Source organism: Oratosquilla oratoria, chromosome 22 (assembly GCF_046742065.1).
Source record: "Oratosquilla oratoria isolate Oo_2021 chromosome 22, ASM4674206v1, whole genome shotgun sequence".
Taxonomy (NCBI): Eukaryota; Metazoa; Arthropoda; class Malacostraca; order Stomatopoda; family Squillidae; genus Oratosquilla; species Oratosquilla oratoria.
This window is the reverse complement of record NC_134798.1, coordinates 9,658,285-9,674,816: the sequence shown is the minus strand read 5'-3', so window position 1 is coordinate 9,674,816 and position 16,532 is coordinate 9,658,285. Positions and strand designations below refer to the sequence as shown.

Genomic DNA, 16,532 nt, shown 5'->3' with positions numbered 1-16,532 from the left:
ATAACTACTTTCACCTCATCTTTTCTTATTTCTCCATTTTCCTCATTCACTATTGTCATTTTCTCAGTGCCTCCCATTGCAACTACCTTTCCCTCCTAATCCTCTGTCAATCTTCCTCTTACTGCCGTCTCTTCCATTATCATCTCTCCATCTGCAACTTTTACCTTTTCTCTTCTTGATTCATCTCCCCTTCCTCTCTTAATTTCCTTCCAAAGCATCTTCTTTTTTTACTTTCAAAATTTTTTCATACTCTTCACCTATTTCATATCTGATCTCATTTATCTTGTGCTTTCTCTTTTTTTTTTGTACTTCTCATGTGATTCACTCATCCTATCTTGTAATCAATCTGTGAATGCTCATTTCTTCTCTTCTACAACCTTCTTTGCTTCATCATCCCACTACTCGCTACCCTCCTGTCCTCCTTGTTCCACACACCATCTTTGCACATCTTGTGGCTCCTTGAAACATCCCCATTCCTCCTCCACTCCTAGTTCTACTCTTTCACACCCTCCCACTCTTGTCTCAGCTTCCTCTTTTATTCCTCTTTTTCTTTCTCATTTAGACAGTTTAATCTAAGCACCTCCCTACCTTTTGTCCTTTTCCTCTTTCTCCACCTACCCTCCACTCTCAACTCACCTTCCACCAAAAAATTATTTGATATTCCCCCACTCTCTCCCCTAAGCACATGTACATCCAAAACTCTTCCTACTCTTCTCCTAGTTACCACTAGTCTATTGAAGCCCTATCTACCACCCTTCCATCCACCACCATCCCCCATGTATATTTATGCTTGACCTATTTCCTAAACATTGTGTTAGCTATCATCAACTCTCTAGACACATCTCCACCATAAACTCTCCACTACGAGTTTTTCATGAACTCCACATCTCCCAACCACTTTGTCTATTGGTTCATCTCCTACCATAGCAATGAGATTTCCCAATGCCACTACATTGACATTTCTCCCTAAAACCTCTATGCACTCATTTAAATCTACCCAAAAAGCCTCCCCTTCCTCTACTCTCTTCTCATTACCAGGCTCATATGCACTTACAAAGACCCACATCTCCCTTCCCAGTTTCACCTTCATCCACATTAACCACTTCCATACGGTGACGCCTACGTAGGCGGCATGAGGAGCAAGTGGGCACTCGATGATGCCGATGTCGACATCTTGATTATATTTATTGTAGTCATACCTAAGTAACTTCCATTCTCTCTAAACTGGCTTCATCATATTTTCTATGGTTATCAAAATACACAGGTGAAAGAGAATGAACGATCGAGCACCGACTTTATTTTTTATAATGCGATTATTATGACGCAACATCGCACGTCGGGCAGCTAATGCTGCCAGACGCGCGCGATGTGCCCCGGAGTGAAGAGGTTAACCTTGAAGAAACCTCCTTCCACTCCATCATTTGCTTATCTCTTCACTTACTAATATAGCCACCCCTTCTTTCCCTCATCCTCTCTTCACTCCTGAGATCCTTCCTACTCCACTCCCAAACTCAAACTCACCCCTCCCTTTCAACTAGTTTCACTCAGTGCCAACACATTAATTTTTCTTCTCATGAACATATTCCCTATCTCTTCCCTTTTACTCTCATCTGTACCACACCCACACATTAAAAGACCCAAACCTTAGAGTTCTGGTTGGAATATATATATATACATATATATATATGTATGTATATATATATATATATATATATATACATGTATATATATGTATATATATCTACAACACTGAATGGGTCCCAATGATTAGAGATACATTTTAACAACCACAATGCACTTTAATTCTAAGCCATCAACATCGGGTGACCGAATGGAGGCCAACATGCAGAAATTGAAATGTGGTTCTGCCAAGGACTTGAACTCTTGATAGCGTAGTTGGTAAGTTACTACGGCACTTGTCATGTGATCGCTGAGTTTGAGTCCTTGGCAGAACCACATTTCAATTTCTGCATGTCGGCCTCCATTCAGTCTCCCAATGTTGATGGCTTAGAATTAAAGTGCATTGTGGTTGTTAAAATATATATATTATATATATATATATGTATTTACCTAGTTGTATTATACAGCAAGCGAGCTATGTTCATGGTGACCCATTTTGTATTGTTCAGCATCAAGTTTTTTCTTAAAATCTTGTGTGTGTATGTGTGTGTGCATGTAATCAGTCACTTGGGTTGTCCATATCTTTGGTTTCTCTTTCCATGGCTGTGGACTTCATCACACAGAGCACTTTTGGAAGCCAAAAAAATTCCTGCGGTTGGAAAATCCATTAAATTCTTCAGTATGAATCAAATATTTGTGCACATTACCTGCTTGATGTATGATGATGGATCACAATACGAGCAACATAGAATATAAAGTTAAAGCTGTTATATTTGTTCTCTCTCGCCCAGAATGTTTGTAACCACAGAAAACACAATCAAGCCTGTTCACAGAATATGGGGGTCACTCAGCTACAATTACAAAATATAATCAGGAAACTGATGCTGGCATCCTCATATACTCACTCACACCTCATGATGCCTATGTAGGTGTCATATTCAAGGGGTTAATCAGAAATTTTCTGCACCAACTGTTCCAACTAACAGAGAACTGTCTGCATACATCTTGCATTGCCCACCATAAAACACGCATTTAAAAATACCCTCCCACTTTTGTTTTTGTAGACCTTGGGGTTAGAGGTGACCAGTACTAGATTGCCTATACACACCTTGTATGACACACCAACTCTCTTGAAGACCCCAGAAAGAAAAATATTATAAAATTAACAAAAACACATCAAATTAAAATGTGATTAAAATATTGAAAATTAATACCCATAACATAGAAGCACATATAATGACAATAGGCCTGGCCACAGATTTAAACTGCCTCAGATGTAACCACTACACAGAAGACAAGAACACCTCACACTATCATGCCCCACACTAGGATTCCCCATACAACACAATATCTTCTCTACAAGCAATTTATGTTCCTGCCACAGGCTGTTGGTGACTTCTTGGAGGATGCAGGTCTTTTGCAAGAGCAACCTGAGGCAATGGACTGATTGATGGATAATGGTAATATGGCAGAGCAATAAATGCCATATCTTAATTGGAAATAATAACATGTGACATGTACAATAGAGTGATTTTAATTGTTATGAAAGAGACAAAAGTTATTGATGGTGATGAAAGTTTGTATTTCGTGATTGTCACTTTTTCCTGGTCTAGCAAATGATACCTTTTAGATATTTGTCCATTATCTCTCTTGTAGAAGACCCATGGCTCCCAAGTAACCAACAACAGCCAATGAACAGACCGAGCCACTTGGGGAAGAAATATTGTGTTAGTATTTAGGGGCAATGTAGGATAAGGTGTTCAGTGTTTTCTGTGTGGGTCTTGTTTCTCTAAAGAGAAAATTTAGTACACTCCTCCCATGACTTACGAATTAGTTACGTTCTTGAAAAAACGTTCATATATAAAATATACTTAAATTGAGCACTTTTTTCCCATATAAACCCATTATATTATGCGAAATAGGTTCTTACAAACAAATTTCTTGTCCCTATAAAGTCATCACATCATTAAATATGCATAATCTTGAATACTGTTCTCTGCTAATTACATACAGACACAAAATATTAATATGCAAAGTAGATAATAATGCTTAGGAGGCACAATGTCACTTGAAATAATGCTAATAATCCACAATTAACCGAGACCAAGTGAGTAGACCGAGCAGTACACGGCGTCGTTTTGAAAACAATAACAAACTGGGCGATTGGTTCTTTCTCAGTACGTACGTATCTATTTTCACTTTTATTTTATTATTTTTTGTTTACCTGGACATATGTCAGTTGTTTTTTTTAATATTTATGATGTAAAAATAATTTTCTTTTTTAATATGATTTAAAAATACAGTATTTTTTTCAACAGGATTTTATTCGTTATGGCGAATTTTTAGTTCGTATTTCGATTTTTGGTACAATTTTTTGTTCAATAGAGCGAAAATTCGTATATGGAGCATTCTTAAATGGAGGGAGGAGTGTAGTCATCTTGAAGAGCATGTTTTGTGATATGGTTGGGAATATGCTTTTGTGTGGATGTATTGTATGGTAGAGGTGGTAGGTTATATATGTTTGAGCAGTAAGCTTTTTTTCATGTTCAGTTGTTGTTGCTGTCATTCCCTACACTGTCTGTCCGAGCAGTCCTGTCTCCCCAAGGAATGCCATGGCTGGAATGGGGTTTTCCCACAAATCCTTTGAGTGTATGTTGTGTTGTTTGCATGCATAATTGTGTATAATGTAGTTTTCCATTGTGTGTTCAATAGTATAGGTGTGAAGAGTTACATCCTGGGCAGTTGTCCACAATGCAATCATCCAGTCCCTTCTGGTAGCTTAGAAGGGCTGGATGGTGGCCACATCGCAGTCTGGCCAGGTGGACTCTGTCCTTTCATGGGAGAGAGGATTCAGAGGGATGGATATCAGGGGGTCTGGCATGCAGCAATGTGTTGTCTTTTAGGGTGTTAATGGAGCAGTGAGTGATATGTTTTCAGAGGCTGGTATTTGGTGGTTTTGGAGGAAGAGAAGAGAGTATTTGTGTGTGATATAGATATCTGGATTTTTTTTATGTTTCTTGGTGTGTGTGGGTGTTCTGCTATATAGTGTAGCAGGTGTGCTTTGTTTGTGGAGGCTGCAGCAAGTGTTTGTGTGCCTCTCATGTCAAGGTGATCCTTGACTTTGAGGACTTTTTTTCATAGTGTAGATGGCTTGTAGGTGTTGTATTTGTGCAGCCTGTAATTATTTTTAGGGCTTTGTTTGGTATGGTCTGAAGGGTGTTGAGGCATGTCTCACTGAGATTAGGTGCCCATGCAGGACTCACATAATTCATCACTGAGCATATGCATTGTTTGTATACTGTAGTATTAGTTTGTTTAGTACAAATGTTGTTCCAGTGATTTATTTAAGTGCATTACGTCTAGATATGCATTTATATTTTATGTTTGTGATGTGTTGTTTGAATGACATGGATGTATCATATGTTACACCAAGAATTTTTGGTATGTGTGGTATTAGAGTGTTGTTAATATAGAGATGAAGTATGTATCTGTGTTCTTTTGTACAGTTGGTAAGAAGTTTTGTTGTAGATTTGGCTGGGGCTATTTTGAGTCTGTAATGAACCATGTGTTGACTGTATCAAGGTATGGCTGTATTATTTCTGCTACTGTGTGTTACAATGTGTACATGTAATTGTTATGTCATCTATGTAAGAAGAGATTTGTATTTCTGAGGTGTCTGGTGTGAGTATATCATGCATGTACAAATTAAAGAGTGTGGGGGATAGAACTGAGCCCTGTGGTACTCCATTCTTAATGGTGTTATTATGCATGTCTGTATTATATATTTTGTTTGTTAGATTATGGCAAGGGATAGCATCAAAAGCTTTACTAATGTCCGTTATGAAAAGCGTTCTGTGATAGGGCCTATCTGAATTGATGCCATCTAAAATTCTTTGTGTGAGGTTTATCAGAAGTGTGTTTGTGGAGTGTAGTGGCCTACAAGAGTGTTGTGATTCAGCAAAGGGGTGTGGTGTGATGAGTTGAAGTATGAGGCATTCAATGACTTTGGAGGGGGTGCAGAGAAGCATGATTAGGCAGTGCGATGTTGGAATTACTTAGTTGGTTGTGCTTGTGTGATGTAATGGGATGTGTGAGTAAGGGTTGAAGGTTCTAGTATAGACGTGTGCATCTATAATGTTCATATGACATACTATGGGAGGATTTTGGTTTCCAAGTACACATCTTTTATTGGGGTGGTTTTTGGTGCATCCTGTTATCATTCTCAATGCTCCATAGTATATATTTTATAGATTATCCATGTTTTGCTGATTGCTAGAAACCATGCTGTGGAAACATTCAAGTGTAGTTCTTATGAGTGGTCTGTTGACTAATTAGTTTCTTCTGTCCACAGCCCAATTTTGCAATTCATTTAGTAGGTTTATTTTCTTTTGATTCATACTATCAGAATTTTTTTATGTATGGCCTGAAGGTCATATGAGTGTTAAAAATGAGGTCTAGAATGGTTGGATTATTTTCTAATGTAAGGGTCTGACTGTTTAACTTCACTGTAGGGCATTTTCTTTTCATGGTTGACCAGAGTGAACAATGTTACTATTTCTGAGGTGAGGCCTCTATTCTTTCAGTGTCCTTATTCTAATTTGCCTTTGGAAGCCTGGATGCTCTTTGCTGCCATTTTGTAGATATTATGCTGGGTATAGCAATATGAGGATATTAAAATAAACCAATCATGTACATAAAATGTTGTACACCTATGCATTATAAAGTGCACAATACTTGTATTGAAATGAGGACTGGAAAACAATGGAAATTCATAAACATCAAATGTACTACCCTAAAAAAAGTTAGGGATCCAAAAATAACAAAACAGAATGAAAAGCCTACAACTATACTGTGATACTAAAGTTGAGAGAGAAAAAACAGGTAGAAATATCTTCAACACTAGGAAACATGAATTAAAGAAAATAAAAAATCTATTTAGAAATGACAGTTACCTATAACCTTGATCCAACTGACCACAAAGAGGTATGGTGGTCAAGCTTACAATTTGAATGAACCATGAAAAAAAGAAATTCCAAGCTTAGAGAAACTTGACCTACCAGGTATGACATTCTGAACATGCGCTCATTTGGCTTCATTCCCCCATTTACACACCTTTTCCTTTTCTCACTCCCTGCACCATAGTTTTGTCCATTCTCTATGGACATTTCCATTAAATCTCATAACTTGAACACACCTCCAACTGGCCTGTTCTACTTTTTTCATTCATGCCTGTACGTGTCTTCACAAACCCAAATTTATACAGTAAAAGCCCTGGTATCCAGCCTTCTTGTATCCGGCACTTCAAATAACCGGCATATTTTTCACGAAAATCGAAAAATTGTGATAAAGATAGACGTATAAAAAAAAAAAAAAAAAAAAATCCCGCGTGTGTTTAAAATCCCTGCGCGTGGTTGTAGTTGCTCTCGCCGCCACCAGGGTTTCTCAGTGGTGCTTTCACTTAAGCAGAAGGAGGTGGATATATGTAGAAGATTGAAGAAAGGCAAAAATAGAAAAATACTAAAGGAAGAATACGGCATTGGGTCGTCCACAAAATAACCCATGGATGGACTCAGAAACATTCATGAACTGGCTCAAGCATGTGTTTGTCCCATCAGTGAAAGAAAATGAAAAAACGAAAAGACTTCTAGAGGACAGCAAATTTATTCTCCTACTCGACAACAGTAAAGCTGAGGAACTGAGCAATGGAAACATTTCTATTGTGTATTTACCGCCGAACGTAACAAGTGTGATCCAGCCCACGGATCAAGGAGTGATTCAAAACTTTAAAAAGAATTATCGGAAAAGTTCTATGCGCAAACTAGTTTATTTTGAGGGCGGTAGCATTTCCGAATTCCAACGTAGGCTTAATGCTAAAGATGCTATTTTTATGGAATCGCTAGCTTGGGAGGATGAAAAACAACAAACTCTAATGCGACGTTAGAGAAAATCATATTCGCAAATAATGTTTGAAGATCAGGAAGGGAATAAGAAATTTGAGGGTTTTCCATCGGCAAGAAAGAATCGGTGGTGAAAGAATTGAAAGATGGGTTGTCGCGCTAAACTTTGCATTAGTGACGAAGCGATACAAGTTTGTGTAGATATGGACAGTGACCGAGCAGCAACATTCTCACTTAGTGATGATGAAATTTTACAATCACTTCCCGATGAACACGCGAAAACGACAGAGGCAGATAGTGAAGAAGACAACCCTGAGATGAAAGTGTCGTGGAAGGATGTAGCGAAGGGTCTAGCAGTGTTTGTGAAATTTGTAGAACAGTGCACAAACAAAGAGGAAAAAATTCTAAGCAGAGACATCATATATTTTATGAAAGTTGGTACAAAATTTAGTGAAAGAAAACTCGAGTGTAGAGGTGAATGCACCCTCTCAGCCACCAACACTGAACGCGGCCATTCACAACTCCGTCGTAAAATTATCAGATGATGAATTAGATAACTGGTAATGCTGTGATGATTATAACTGATGTATATTGATTGGATTTACTCTATACTGATAGAATTTACAATATATAGATATGTGGATGTGTTTATTATTAAAGCGAATTAATATCTATTAATAAGTAAAAGAACAATGTAAATAAATGTATTTTTTTTAATATCCCTTCCCGTATCCGGCATTTTCTCGTATCCGGTACGTCTTCGGCCCCATTGGTGCCGGATACAAGGGCTTTGACTGTACTTCAAAAAGAAAGAAAAAAAAAAACTGAAGAAGTACAAGACCAAACAGGTGAATGCAAGAAAACATGAGGGATGAATTAATCCATTGCATGTTTTTTCTTACAGGAGACCCATGATCACTAGGAAAATGGCCATGTCCACTGGTTCAGCCCATGACAATGTGGTACTTGGTGACCCGAGTTTTGCATGTGATGGCTATACCTTGAGCATCTGGTGTATCCTGCCAGTCCAATTCTGTACACCCTGAATTGAAACAGCATGCAATACCATGAAAAGATGGAAAGAGGGAAAGAGGGAGATGGAGACAGAAAGAGAGAGAGAGATAGATTCATCAGTACTACAAAATCTGAACATTAAAAACAAATAAAATTGCAAATGGTTGTCTACCCAAGCAAATGTGGTGGAATGTAGTTTGGTAGAGAGAGAGAGGACAATCTTGGTAAACTGAAAGAGAGAGAGAAAGAGAGAGAGAGAGAGAGAGAGAGAGAGAGAGAGAGAGGTTAGAGATATGGATCTTGGGATAACTTTTAGATGAAATCAATGAAATCAACACAGACATGGTAAACACATTAAAACCACAGTAACCCGAGCCTAGCCTGGAATATGCAACAGTATTCTGGAGAAGAAAGAAGTGGAAGGATATGATCATGTGCATACATACATACATATACCAAAGGCTTTTTCCCCCTTACAGGGAGGTAGCCAGTCAAAAGGCATAATTCCACTCCCACCCATTCCACCCCCATTCACCACCCCTCCCCATCCCTCCCTCCCATCTTGGCTCCTCCTGTATGACAGGTCATCCCTGCATCTCACCCATCACCCTGGGTTGGTAACAATGCAGCAAGACACCACACATCCACAACAAGGCTAATTCATTTAATTGGCAACTCCCCTCTGTCCCCTCATGCAGTAACAATGAAGACTGGGAGAAATCACTTCAGGCTTCATCAAAATATCATTCACACATGACCACTTCTTACCCCTATCCCCCACCCACTCCCATGCATCACCATATCATCCATACACAGCCATTCTCCACTCATCCCTATCTTCTGCCTTCCTCAACAGACATCCCCTTCTTGCTCAATGCCCCTTTCAACCCATCCATCCATCTCAACCTCAGTCATCCCCTTGTGTTCACTCCATCCACCTTTGCCTTCTACACCTCTTTTACTAATCTTTCTTCACTCATTCTTCCCATGTGTCCAAACCATCCCAATACCCTTTCATCAACCCTATCTCCCATTTTACCACAACCACTCTCCACCTCACCTCCTCATTCTCACTTTATCCAACCTTGTAACTCCTACCATACTTCTCAAACTCATTTAAACTCTTCCTCTATGTTCCATGTTTCTGCTCCATAGTGCTGTTGGCATAATCACTACATCATACAATCTCTCCTCTTAGCATCCATTCCCAAATGTCTATTTCTCATTACACTTTTTAATCCCCCAAGGCATTTACTTGCTTCTCTCAATCTACATTCTATCTCCACCTCCATTCCTCCCTTCTTGCCACATGCAACCATCCTCTCCCCTTGTACATCTCATCATCTTTTACCCACATTTACCTACAACTTTCTCCTCTCGCACACTTTCCCAAACTTCGCCATGAAGTCCCTTAATCCCCCTCTGATCCTCCCACTAGTGCAGTGTTGGCAGTAAACCACAACCAGTTTACCTCCCACTTTTCTCCATTTTCTTTAACTATCTCTGATCACCTGCCCATTATCCTTGCAGGGAACTGGAGATGGTTAAAGTTGATGAAGGAAAATTGGAGGTAAGCTGGTTATTGTTTGCTGATGACACTGTGCTACTGGCAGGAACAGAGTGGGGCTTAAGGGAATTGGTGATGGACTTTGGGAAGGTCATATGTACATGATCATAATATAAAAATAATATAACTAAAAGTCAATGATATACACAGGTATCAATGAGTATGACATTAAATAAAAACTAAACAGAAAAAAAAGAAGGATGTCAAGAAATTTAGTTTCACAAACAAGTTGATAAAAAGAATGACCTATCAGTTAAGATAGTGCAGGTGTACACCATAAAAGATCTCAAAAAATGGAGAAGCTATAAATAAAGATATCAAAATGTTCTCAACACCAAGTAGGAAGTAATATATATATGACCAATAAAAAATCCACTAAGTATAAGAAAACACATGTGCATGTGAGCACACAGGGATCAATGCACAAAATCAGCATACATGCTCACACTCATATATACTGATGCTTCTGTAAGCTGGTACACACACTGGTGCACAAAAAGGATAATTATAGAAGAGATCTGGAAAAAAAAATTCCCACACAGAGTAATGGATACCTAGAATAATTTAGATAAAGAAACAGTGTGTACAAACACTATTCAAGATTTCAAGAAAAAACTTGATGCTGAAAGATACAAAGACGGGTCACCATGAGCATAGCTCCCTTCCTATATAATACTAGGTAAACTAGGTAAATACACAGCTCTGAGAATGAGACAATTCAAACAGGGAACACCTAATGAACAGTTGCAATGGTAGAGGAAAAAACATGAATTCTCTTTATTCAAAGAAATGGAAATAGAAATACGGCTCACTCTAGAATAAGGAAAGCTTAACTAATGCATTTTCATTTTAATGTGGGCCAATATTCAAAAAGATATTTTCAACATCGTTTTTTCAAGGTAAACTTGACACATGAGTATCATTCTATCACACATATAATACACATACACACAGCAGATACTCCTGAACCAAGAAATCCTCCAAGGCAGTATTTACATTGTGACATCACACACACCCATATGTTGTAGCCTGCAGTGTGATTTAAGCACCCACAACATTCTCAATGTTCTTTACACAAAAGTTTTTCAGTAAAGTACACATTACCAATCTTCATCTGTTCACTTCTCTACTTCCACCACTACTTTCATCCCACCATTTGCTCCCTCTCCTGTTCCCTCCCATCTTCTTCATCTACCATAATGGCTTTGTGCACTTTACCACTTCCTCCTTAAAATACAGTACTCATTCTTCTTCTATTCCTGTTTCTCATTTATTCTTCACTACTTCTCTCAGATTCTGCTATTTTCTTTTTCATTTAATTTCCTCATCTTCAGTCCTTCTCAACCTCCCTCTTTTTATTCCACTCTCAATTTCCTTTCTACCAGATAAAAATCTGACAATCTCCTGCTCTCTCCCCCTGAATACATTTACATCAATAACTCTTCTAATCCTCCTTTTAGGTTCAACTACATAGTCCATTAACACCCTCTCATCCATTAACCTGTTCCATGTATACTTATGCTTATTTATTCTTAAACACTGTATTCCATATAATCATCTTGCTTTCTAAACACATCTCTAATATCTCCACTAAAGTTCTTATCTGACACAGTATACCTACCTACTACTCTATAAGCTCATCTACTTTAGAACCGAGACACTGAGATCCCTAGCACCACTACATTTATATTCCTCCCTGAATTCTATACACACTCATTTAATTCAATTCAATAAGCCTCCCTTTCCTATTAATTTTTCTCACTACCAGGGCTATCATTCACAAAATTTCCTATCTCCCAACCTAATTTCACCTTTGCCCACATTATTCTTGAGGCACTTCACTCTTCTATGCACTTATTTTAGCATTTACTAATAGCACCACTCCATCCTTCCCTTGCCACTTTGACATCCAAACTCTAATTCACCCTTTCCTTTCAATTCTGTTTCACTTGATGATAATGCATCCTTCTTATCACATACATAATACCAATATCTTCCCTTTTATTCTCATTTGTACCACATCCATGCACTCAATTACTAGGGTTATGGGCTGGAGTGCTCCTAGACCTTGACTATTTGAATTTGTCTTCCTGACTGCTGGGAAACATGCTGCAGGGACATAGTTGAAGGTGATTTTTATGAATTGATTGTAGATGATTTGAATATGTCTCTTGGCCAAATTCAAAGCTTGTGATGGATTTAAGTAGGTTTGCTTTCTTGTTTGGGAGTGTAAATGGGAGGTTATCAGGAGTGAAGAGAGGGCGAGGGAGGGAAGGGGTGGCTATTCTAGTAAGTGAAGAGATAGGTAAACATGTAGTGGAGTGGAAGGAGGTTTCCTCAAGGATAATGTGGATGAAGGTGAAACTGGGAAAGGAGATGTGGGTATTTGTAAGTGCATATGGGCCTGGCAGTGAGAAGAGTGTAGAAGAAAGGGAGGCCTTTTGGATAGATTTAAATGAGTGCATAGAGGATTTAGGGAGAAATGTCAATGTAATAGTACTGGGAGACCTTAACCCCTTCCATACGGTGCCGCATACTTAGGCAGCATGAGGAGCAAGTGGATACGCGAGGCTGCCATATCGGCGTCTTGATTATATTTATTGTAGTTGCCCCTGCGTAATGACATACTCTCTAAACTGTCTACATCACATTTTCTATGGTTATCAAAATTCACGGGTGAAAGAGAGAACGATTGATATAAGCGGTGACTATATTTTATGTGAGTATTACTACGACATCGTACGTCTGACAGCTAATGCTGTCCGCGAAATTTTGGCCCGTACTGAAGAGGTTAATGCTAGGGTAGGAAATGGTCCAATTGATGGAGTGCTTGGGAAATGTGGAGTTCCAGGAAAGAATCGTAGTGGAGAGTTGATGGTGGAAATGTGTCTAGAGAGTTGATGATAGCAAATACAGTGTTTCGGAAGAGAGTCAAGCATAAGTACACATGGGAGAGGGTGGTGGATGGGAGGGTGGTAGATAGAGCGTTAATGGATTATGTAGTGGTAAATAGGATTATGATAGGAAGAGTTAAGGATGTACATGTGCTAAGGGGAGAGGATGGGGGAATATTAGATCATTTTTTGGTGGAAGGTAAGTTGAGAGTGGAGGATAGATGGAGAAAGAGGAAAGGGACAAAAGGTAGGGAGGTGCTTAAGAGTGAACTCTAAATGAAAATGAAAAGGAGGAGTACAAGAAGAAGCTGAAGGAGGAGTGGGAGGGAGTGAAGGATAGAGTAGAGCTAGGTGTGGAGGAGGAGTGGGGATGGTTCAAGGAGGGAGTCATAAAGTGTGCAAGGATGGTGTGTGGAACAAGAAGGACAGGAGGAAATAGAAGGAAGGGTAGTGAATGGTGGGATGAGGAAACAAAGAAGGTTGTAGAAGAGAAGAAGCGAGCTTTCACAGATTGGTTACAAAATAGGACGAGGGAGTCATATGAGAGGTACAAAGAAAAGAGAAGTAAAGCAAAAGGTAAAGGAGGCAAAGAGGAGAGCAGATGTGAAGTGGGGTAAGAGTATGACAGAAAATTATGAAAGTAATAAAAAGATGTTTTGGAAAGAAATTAAGAGAGGAAGAGGAGGCGAATCAAGTAGAGAAGAAAAGGTAAAAGGTGCAGATGGAGAGATGATAATGGAGGAGAAGGCAGTAAGGGGAAGATGGGCAGAGTATTTTAAGGAGTTGCTAAATGTGAAGGAGGATAGGGAGGGAAAGATAGTTGCAGTGGGATATGCTAAGAAAATGACCGTGATGAGTGGGGAAAATGGAGGAGAAATAAGGAAGGATGAAATGAAGGCAGTTGTTAAAATGATGAAAGCAGGTAAGGCACCTGGTCTGGATGGATGCCATGCAGAATGTCTAAAAAAAGGAGGTACAGTGATGGTGGACTGGCTGGTGAGGTTATTTAATGTTTGTCTGAGAGAGGGTAGAGTGCCAGAGGACTGGAGGAGTTCCTGTATAGTTCCACTTTACAAGGGAAAAGGGGACAAGTGTGAATGTAGTAGTTTCAGAGGGATTAGCTTGTTAAGTGTAGTTGGGAAGGCTTATAGGAGGATCTTGATTTAGAGGATTAGGAGAGGAACAGAGGGAGTAATTGGTGAGGAACAGTGTGGACTTAGGATGGGTAGAGGTTGTGTAGATCAGATTTTTGTGGTAAGACAGATATGTGAGAAAGCTATAGGAAAAGGGAAGGATGTTTTTTGGGCTTTTATGGATCTGGAAAAGGTTTATGATAGGGTAGACAGAAAGGCACTGTGGGAGGTTATGCAGATATATGGGGTAGGAGGAAAGCTTCTAGGAGCTGTCAAGAGTTTTTATGAGAGTAGTAGAGCTTGTGTCAGGATTAGAAATGGAGAGAGTGAGTGGTTCAAGGTAAAGGTGGGACTTCGTCAGGGATGCATTATGTCGCCCTGGCTGTTCAACTTATACATGGATGGGGTAGTGCGAGAGGTAAATGCAAGGGTAGTGGGTCAGGGATTGGAGATGGTTAAAGAAAATGGAGAAAAGTGGGAGGTGAGTCACCTGTTGTTTGTGGATGACACTTCGCTTGTGGCAGGATCGGAGGAGGGATTGGGGAAGTTGGTGACAGAGTTTGGGAGAGTATGTGATAGAAGGAAGCTAAAGATAAATGTGGGTAAAAGTAAGGTGATGAGATGTACAAGGGGTGAAAGTGGCATTAGACTGGAAGTGAGCATTAAGGGAGAGCAACTGGAGGAAGTGGATAGTTTTAGATACTTGGGTGCAAATGTGGCAGGAAAAGGTGGAGTGAAGGTGGAGGTAGAATGTAGATAGAGAGAAGCGAGTAAATGCCTTGGTGGATTAAAGAATGTAATGAGGAATAGACATTTGGGAATGAATGCCAAGAGGAGACTGTATGAAGGAGTGATTGTGCCAACAGCACTGTATGGGGAAGAAACATGGAACATAAGAGAGGAAGAGAGGAGTTTGAATGTGTTTGAGATGAGGTGTCTGAGAAGTATGATGGGGGTTACTAGGCTAGATAGAGTGAGAAATGAGGAGGTGAGGAGAAGAATGGGGGTGGAAAGGGAGTTGGGAGATAGGGTTGATGAAAGAGTATTAGGATGGTTTGGACACATGGAAAGAATGAGTGAAGAAAGACTAGTAAAAGAGGTATGGAAGGCAGATGTGGAGGGAGTGAACATGAGGGGACGTCCTAGGATGAGGTGGATGGATGGGGTGAAGGGGGCTTTGGGGAAGAGGGGAATGTCTGTTGAGGAAGGATGGGAGAGGACAGAAGACAGGGGTGAATGGAGAATGGTTGTACATGGATGATGTTGTGATGCATGAGGTGGAATGGGCGGGGGGATAGGGGGTGAGGTAGTATGTGTGAGCAAAATTTGATGCAGCCCGAAGGGATTTCTCCCCATCTTCTCCTTTTATGCATGGGGGGACAGAGAGGGGGGGGGGGGTCGCCGATTTAACGAGGCAGTCTTGCTGTGGATGTGCTGTGTCTTGCTACACTGCTTCTGACCCAGGGCAGTGGACAAGGTGCAGGGATGACCCGTCATCCGGGAGGTGCTAAGATAAGAGGGAGGGTGGAGGGGTGTGGAGTGTATTCAGGGATGGAATGGGTGGGAATGATTTTATGCCTTTTCCTTTTTGGCTACCTCTCTTGTAAGGGGGAAAAAGCCTTGGTATATGTATGTATGTATGTCTTGATATAGCTGAAAGTCATATGAATTTCAAATCACACCTAGGTTTCTTAATCCAACACTTGCCAACTGCCACTTGTGAGGATGTTTGGGCCCAAAACATAAACCCACTTTGGGAACTGGTAGTGTTTTATGTCCTGGGGGGCCAATTCCCAAAGTGGGTTTATGTCTTGGTCCCAAACATCCACACAAAAAGGCATTGGTGAGCATTGGATTGGAAGGCCTTGGTGTAATTCATATTTTTTTTTATATATTCTTGTCAGTCCTACTTTGATCTTCGAGCTTGTATTTTCTTTTTTCTTTTTTCCTGCTACTGTATTTACCTATTTCATGATGTCTGGGTTATTGGCCCCATCTGGGGTGTTGTCTGCATGTTGCTGCATGTTGTTGGGACAAAGTAGCATGCAGTTGATACTTTAGGGTCTATATGGGGTGCCCCCATGGACCAGAGCCACATATCATTTTGTCTGCGATAGAGGAGGACTCTGCTCAGAGAAATGACACTTTCATTATACTGTACTGCTACTGTCCCTCCATTATGCTGCCCCCAAACCACTTGTTGCTGTCCTGTACAATTTCTTTGAATATTCATTTCCTTGTTTTGCCTACCCTGTGGTGGGGGAAAAGAATGCTGCCACCAAGCATTCCCACTTGGATCGTAAGAGGCGAGAAAAACATGACGGGGATTGGGACGAGGCTTCCTTCTCCCTGTAGCCCCACAGAGGACATTCCTAAAAATGTAAAGGCATAAGAGGGTCTAGGAGTT

General features: G+C 40.0%; 1 protein-coding gene across 18 annotated transcripts in view; it reads right to left on the bottom strand.

Moving 5' to 3' along the window:
• The window catches only part of Ssdp (Sequence-specific single-stranded DNA-binding protein), a 575,744-nt gene that overhangs the window by 76,831 nt on the left and 482,381 nt on the right, over positions 1 to 16,532 (bottom strand). For 13 of the 18 annotated variants that reach the window (XM_076205593.1, XM_076205599.1, XM_076205606.1 and 10 more), the window contains one exon: positions 2,729 to 2,749. The exons of the other annotated variants lie outside the window; for them this stretch is intronic. In XM_076205593.1, coding sequence (XP_076061708.1) covers positions 2,729 to 2,749 — 21 coding nt within the window. The remainder of the gene's footprint in view (positions 1 to 2,728; positions 2,750 to 16,532) is intronic. 18 annotated transcript variants of the gene reach the window in all.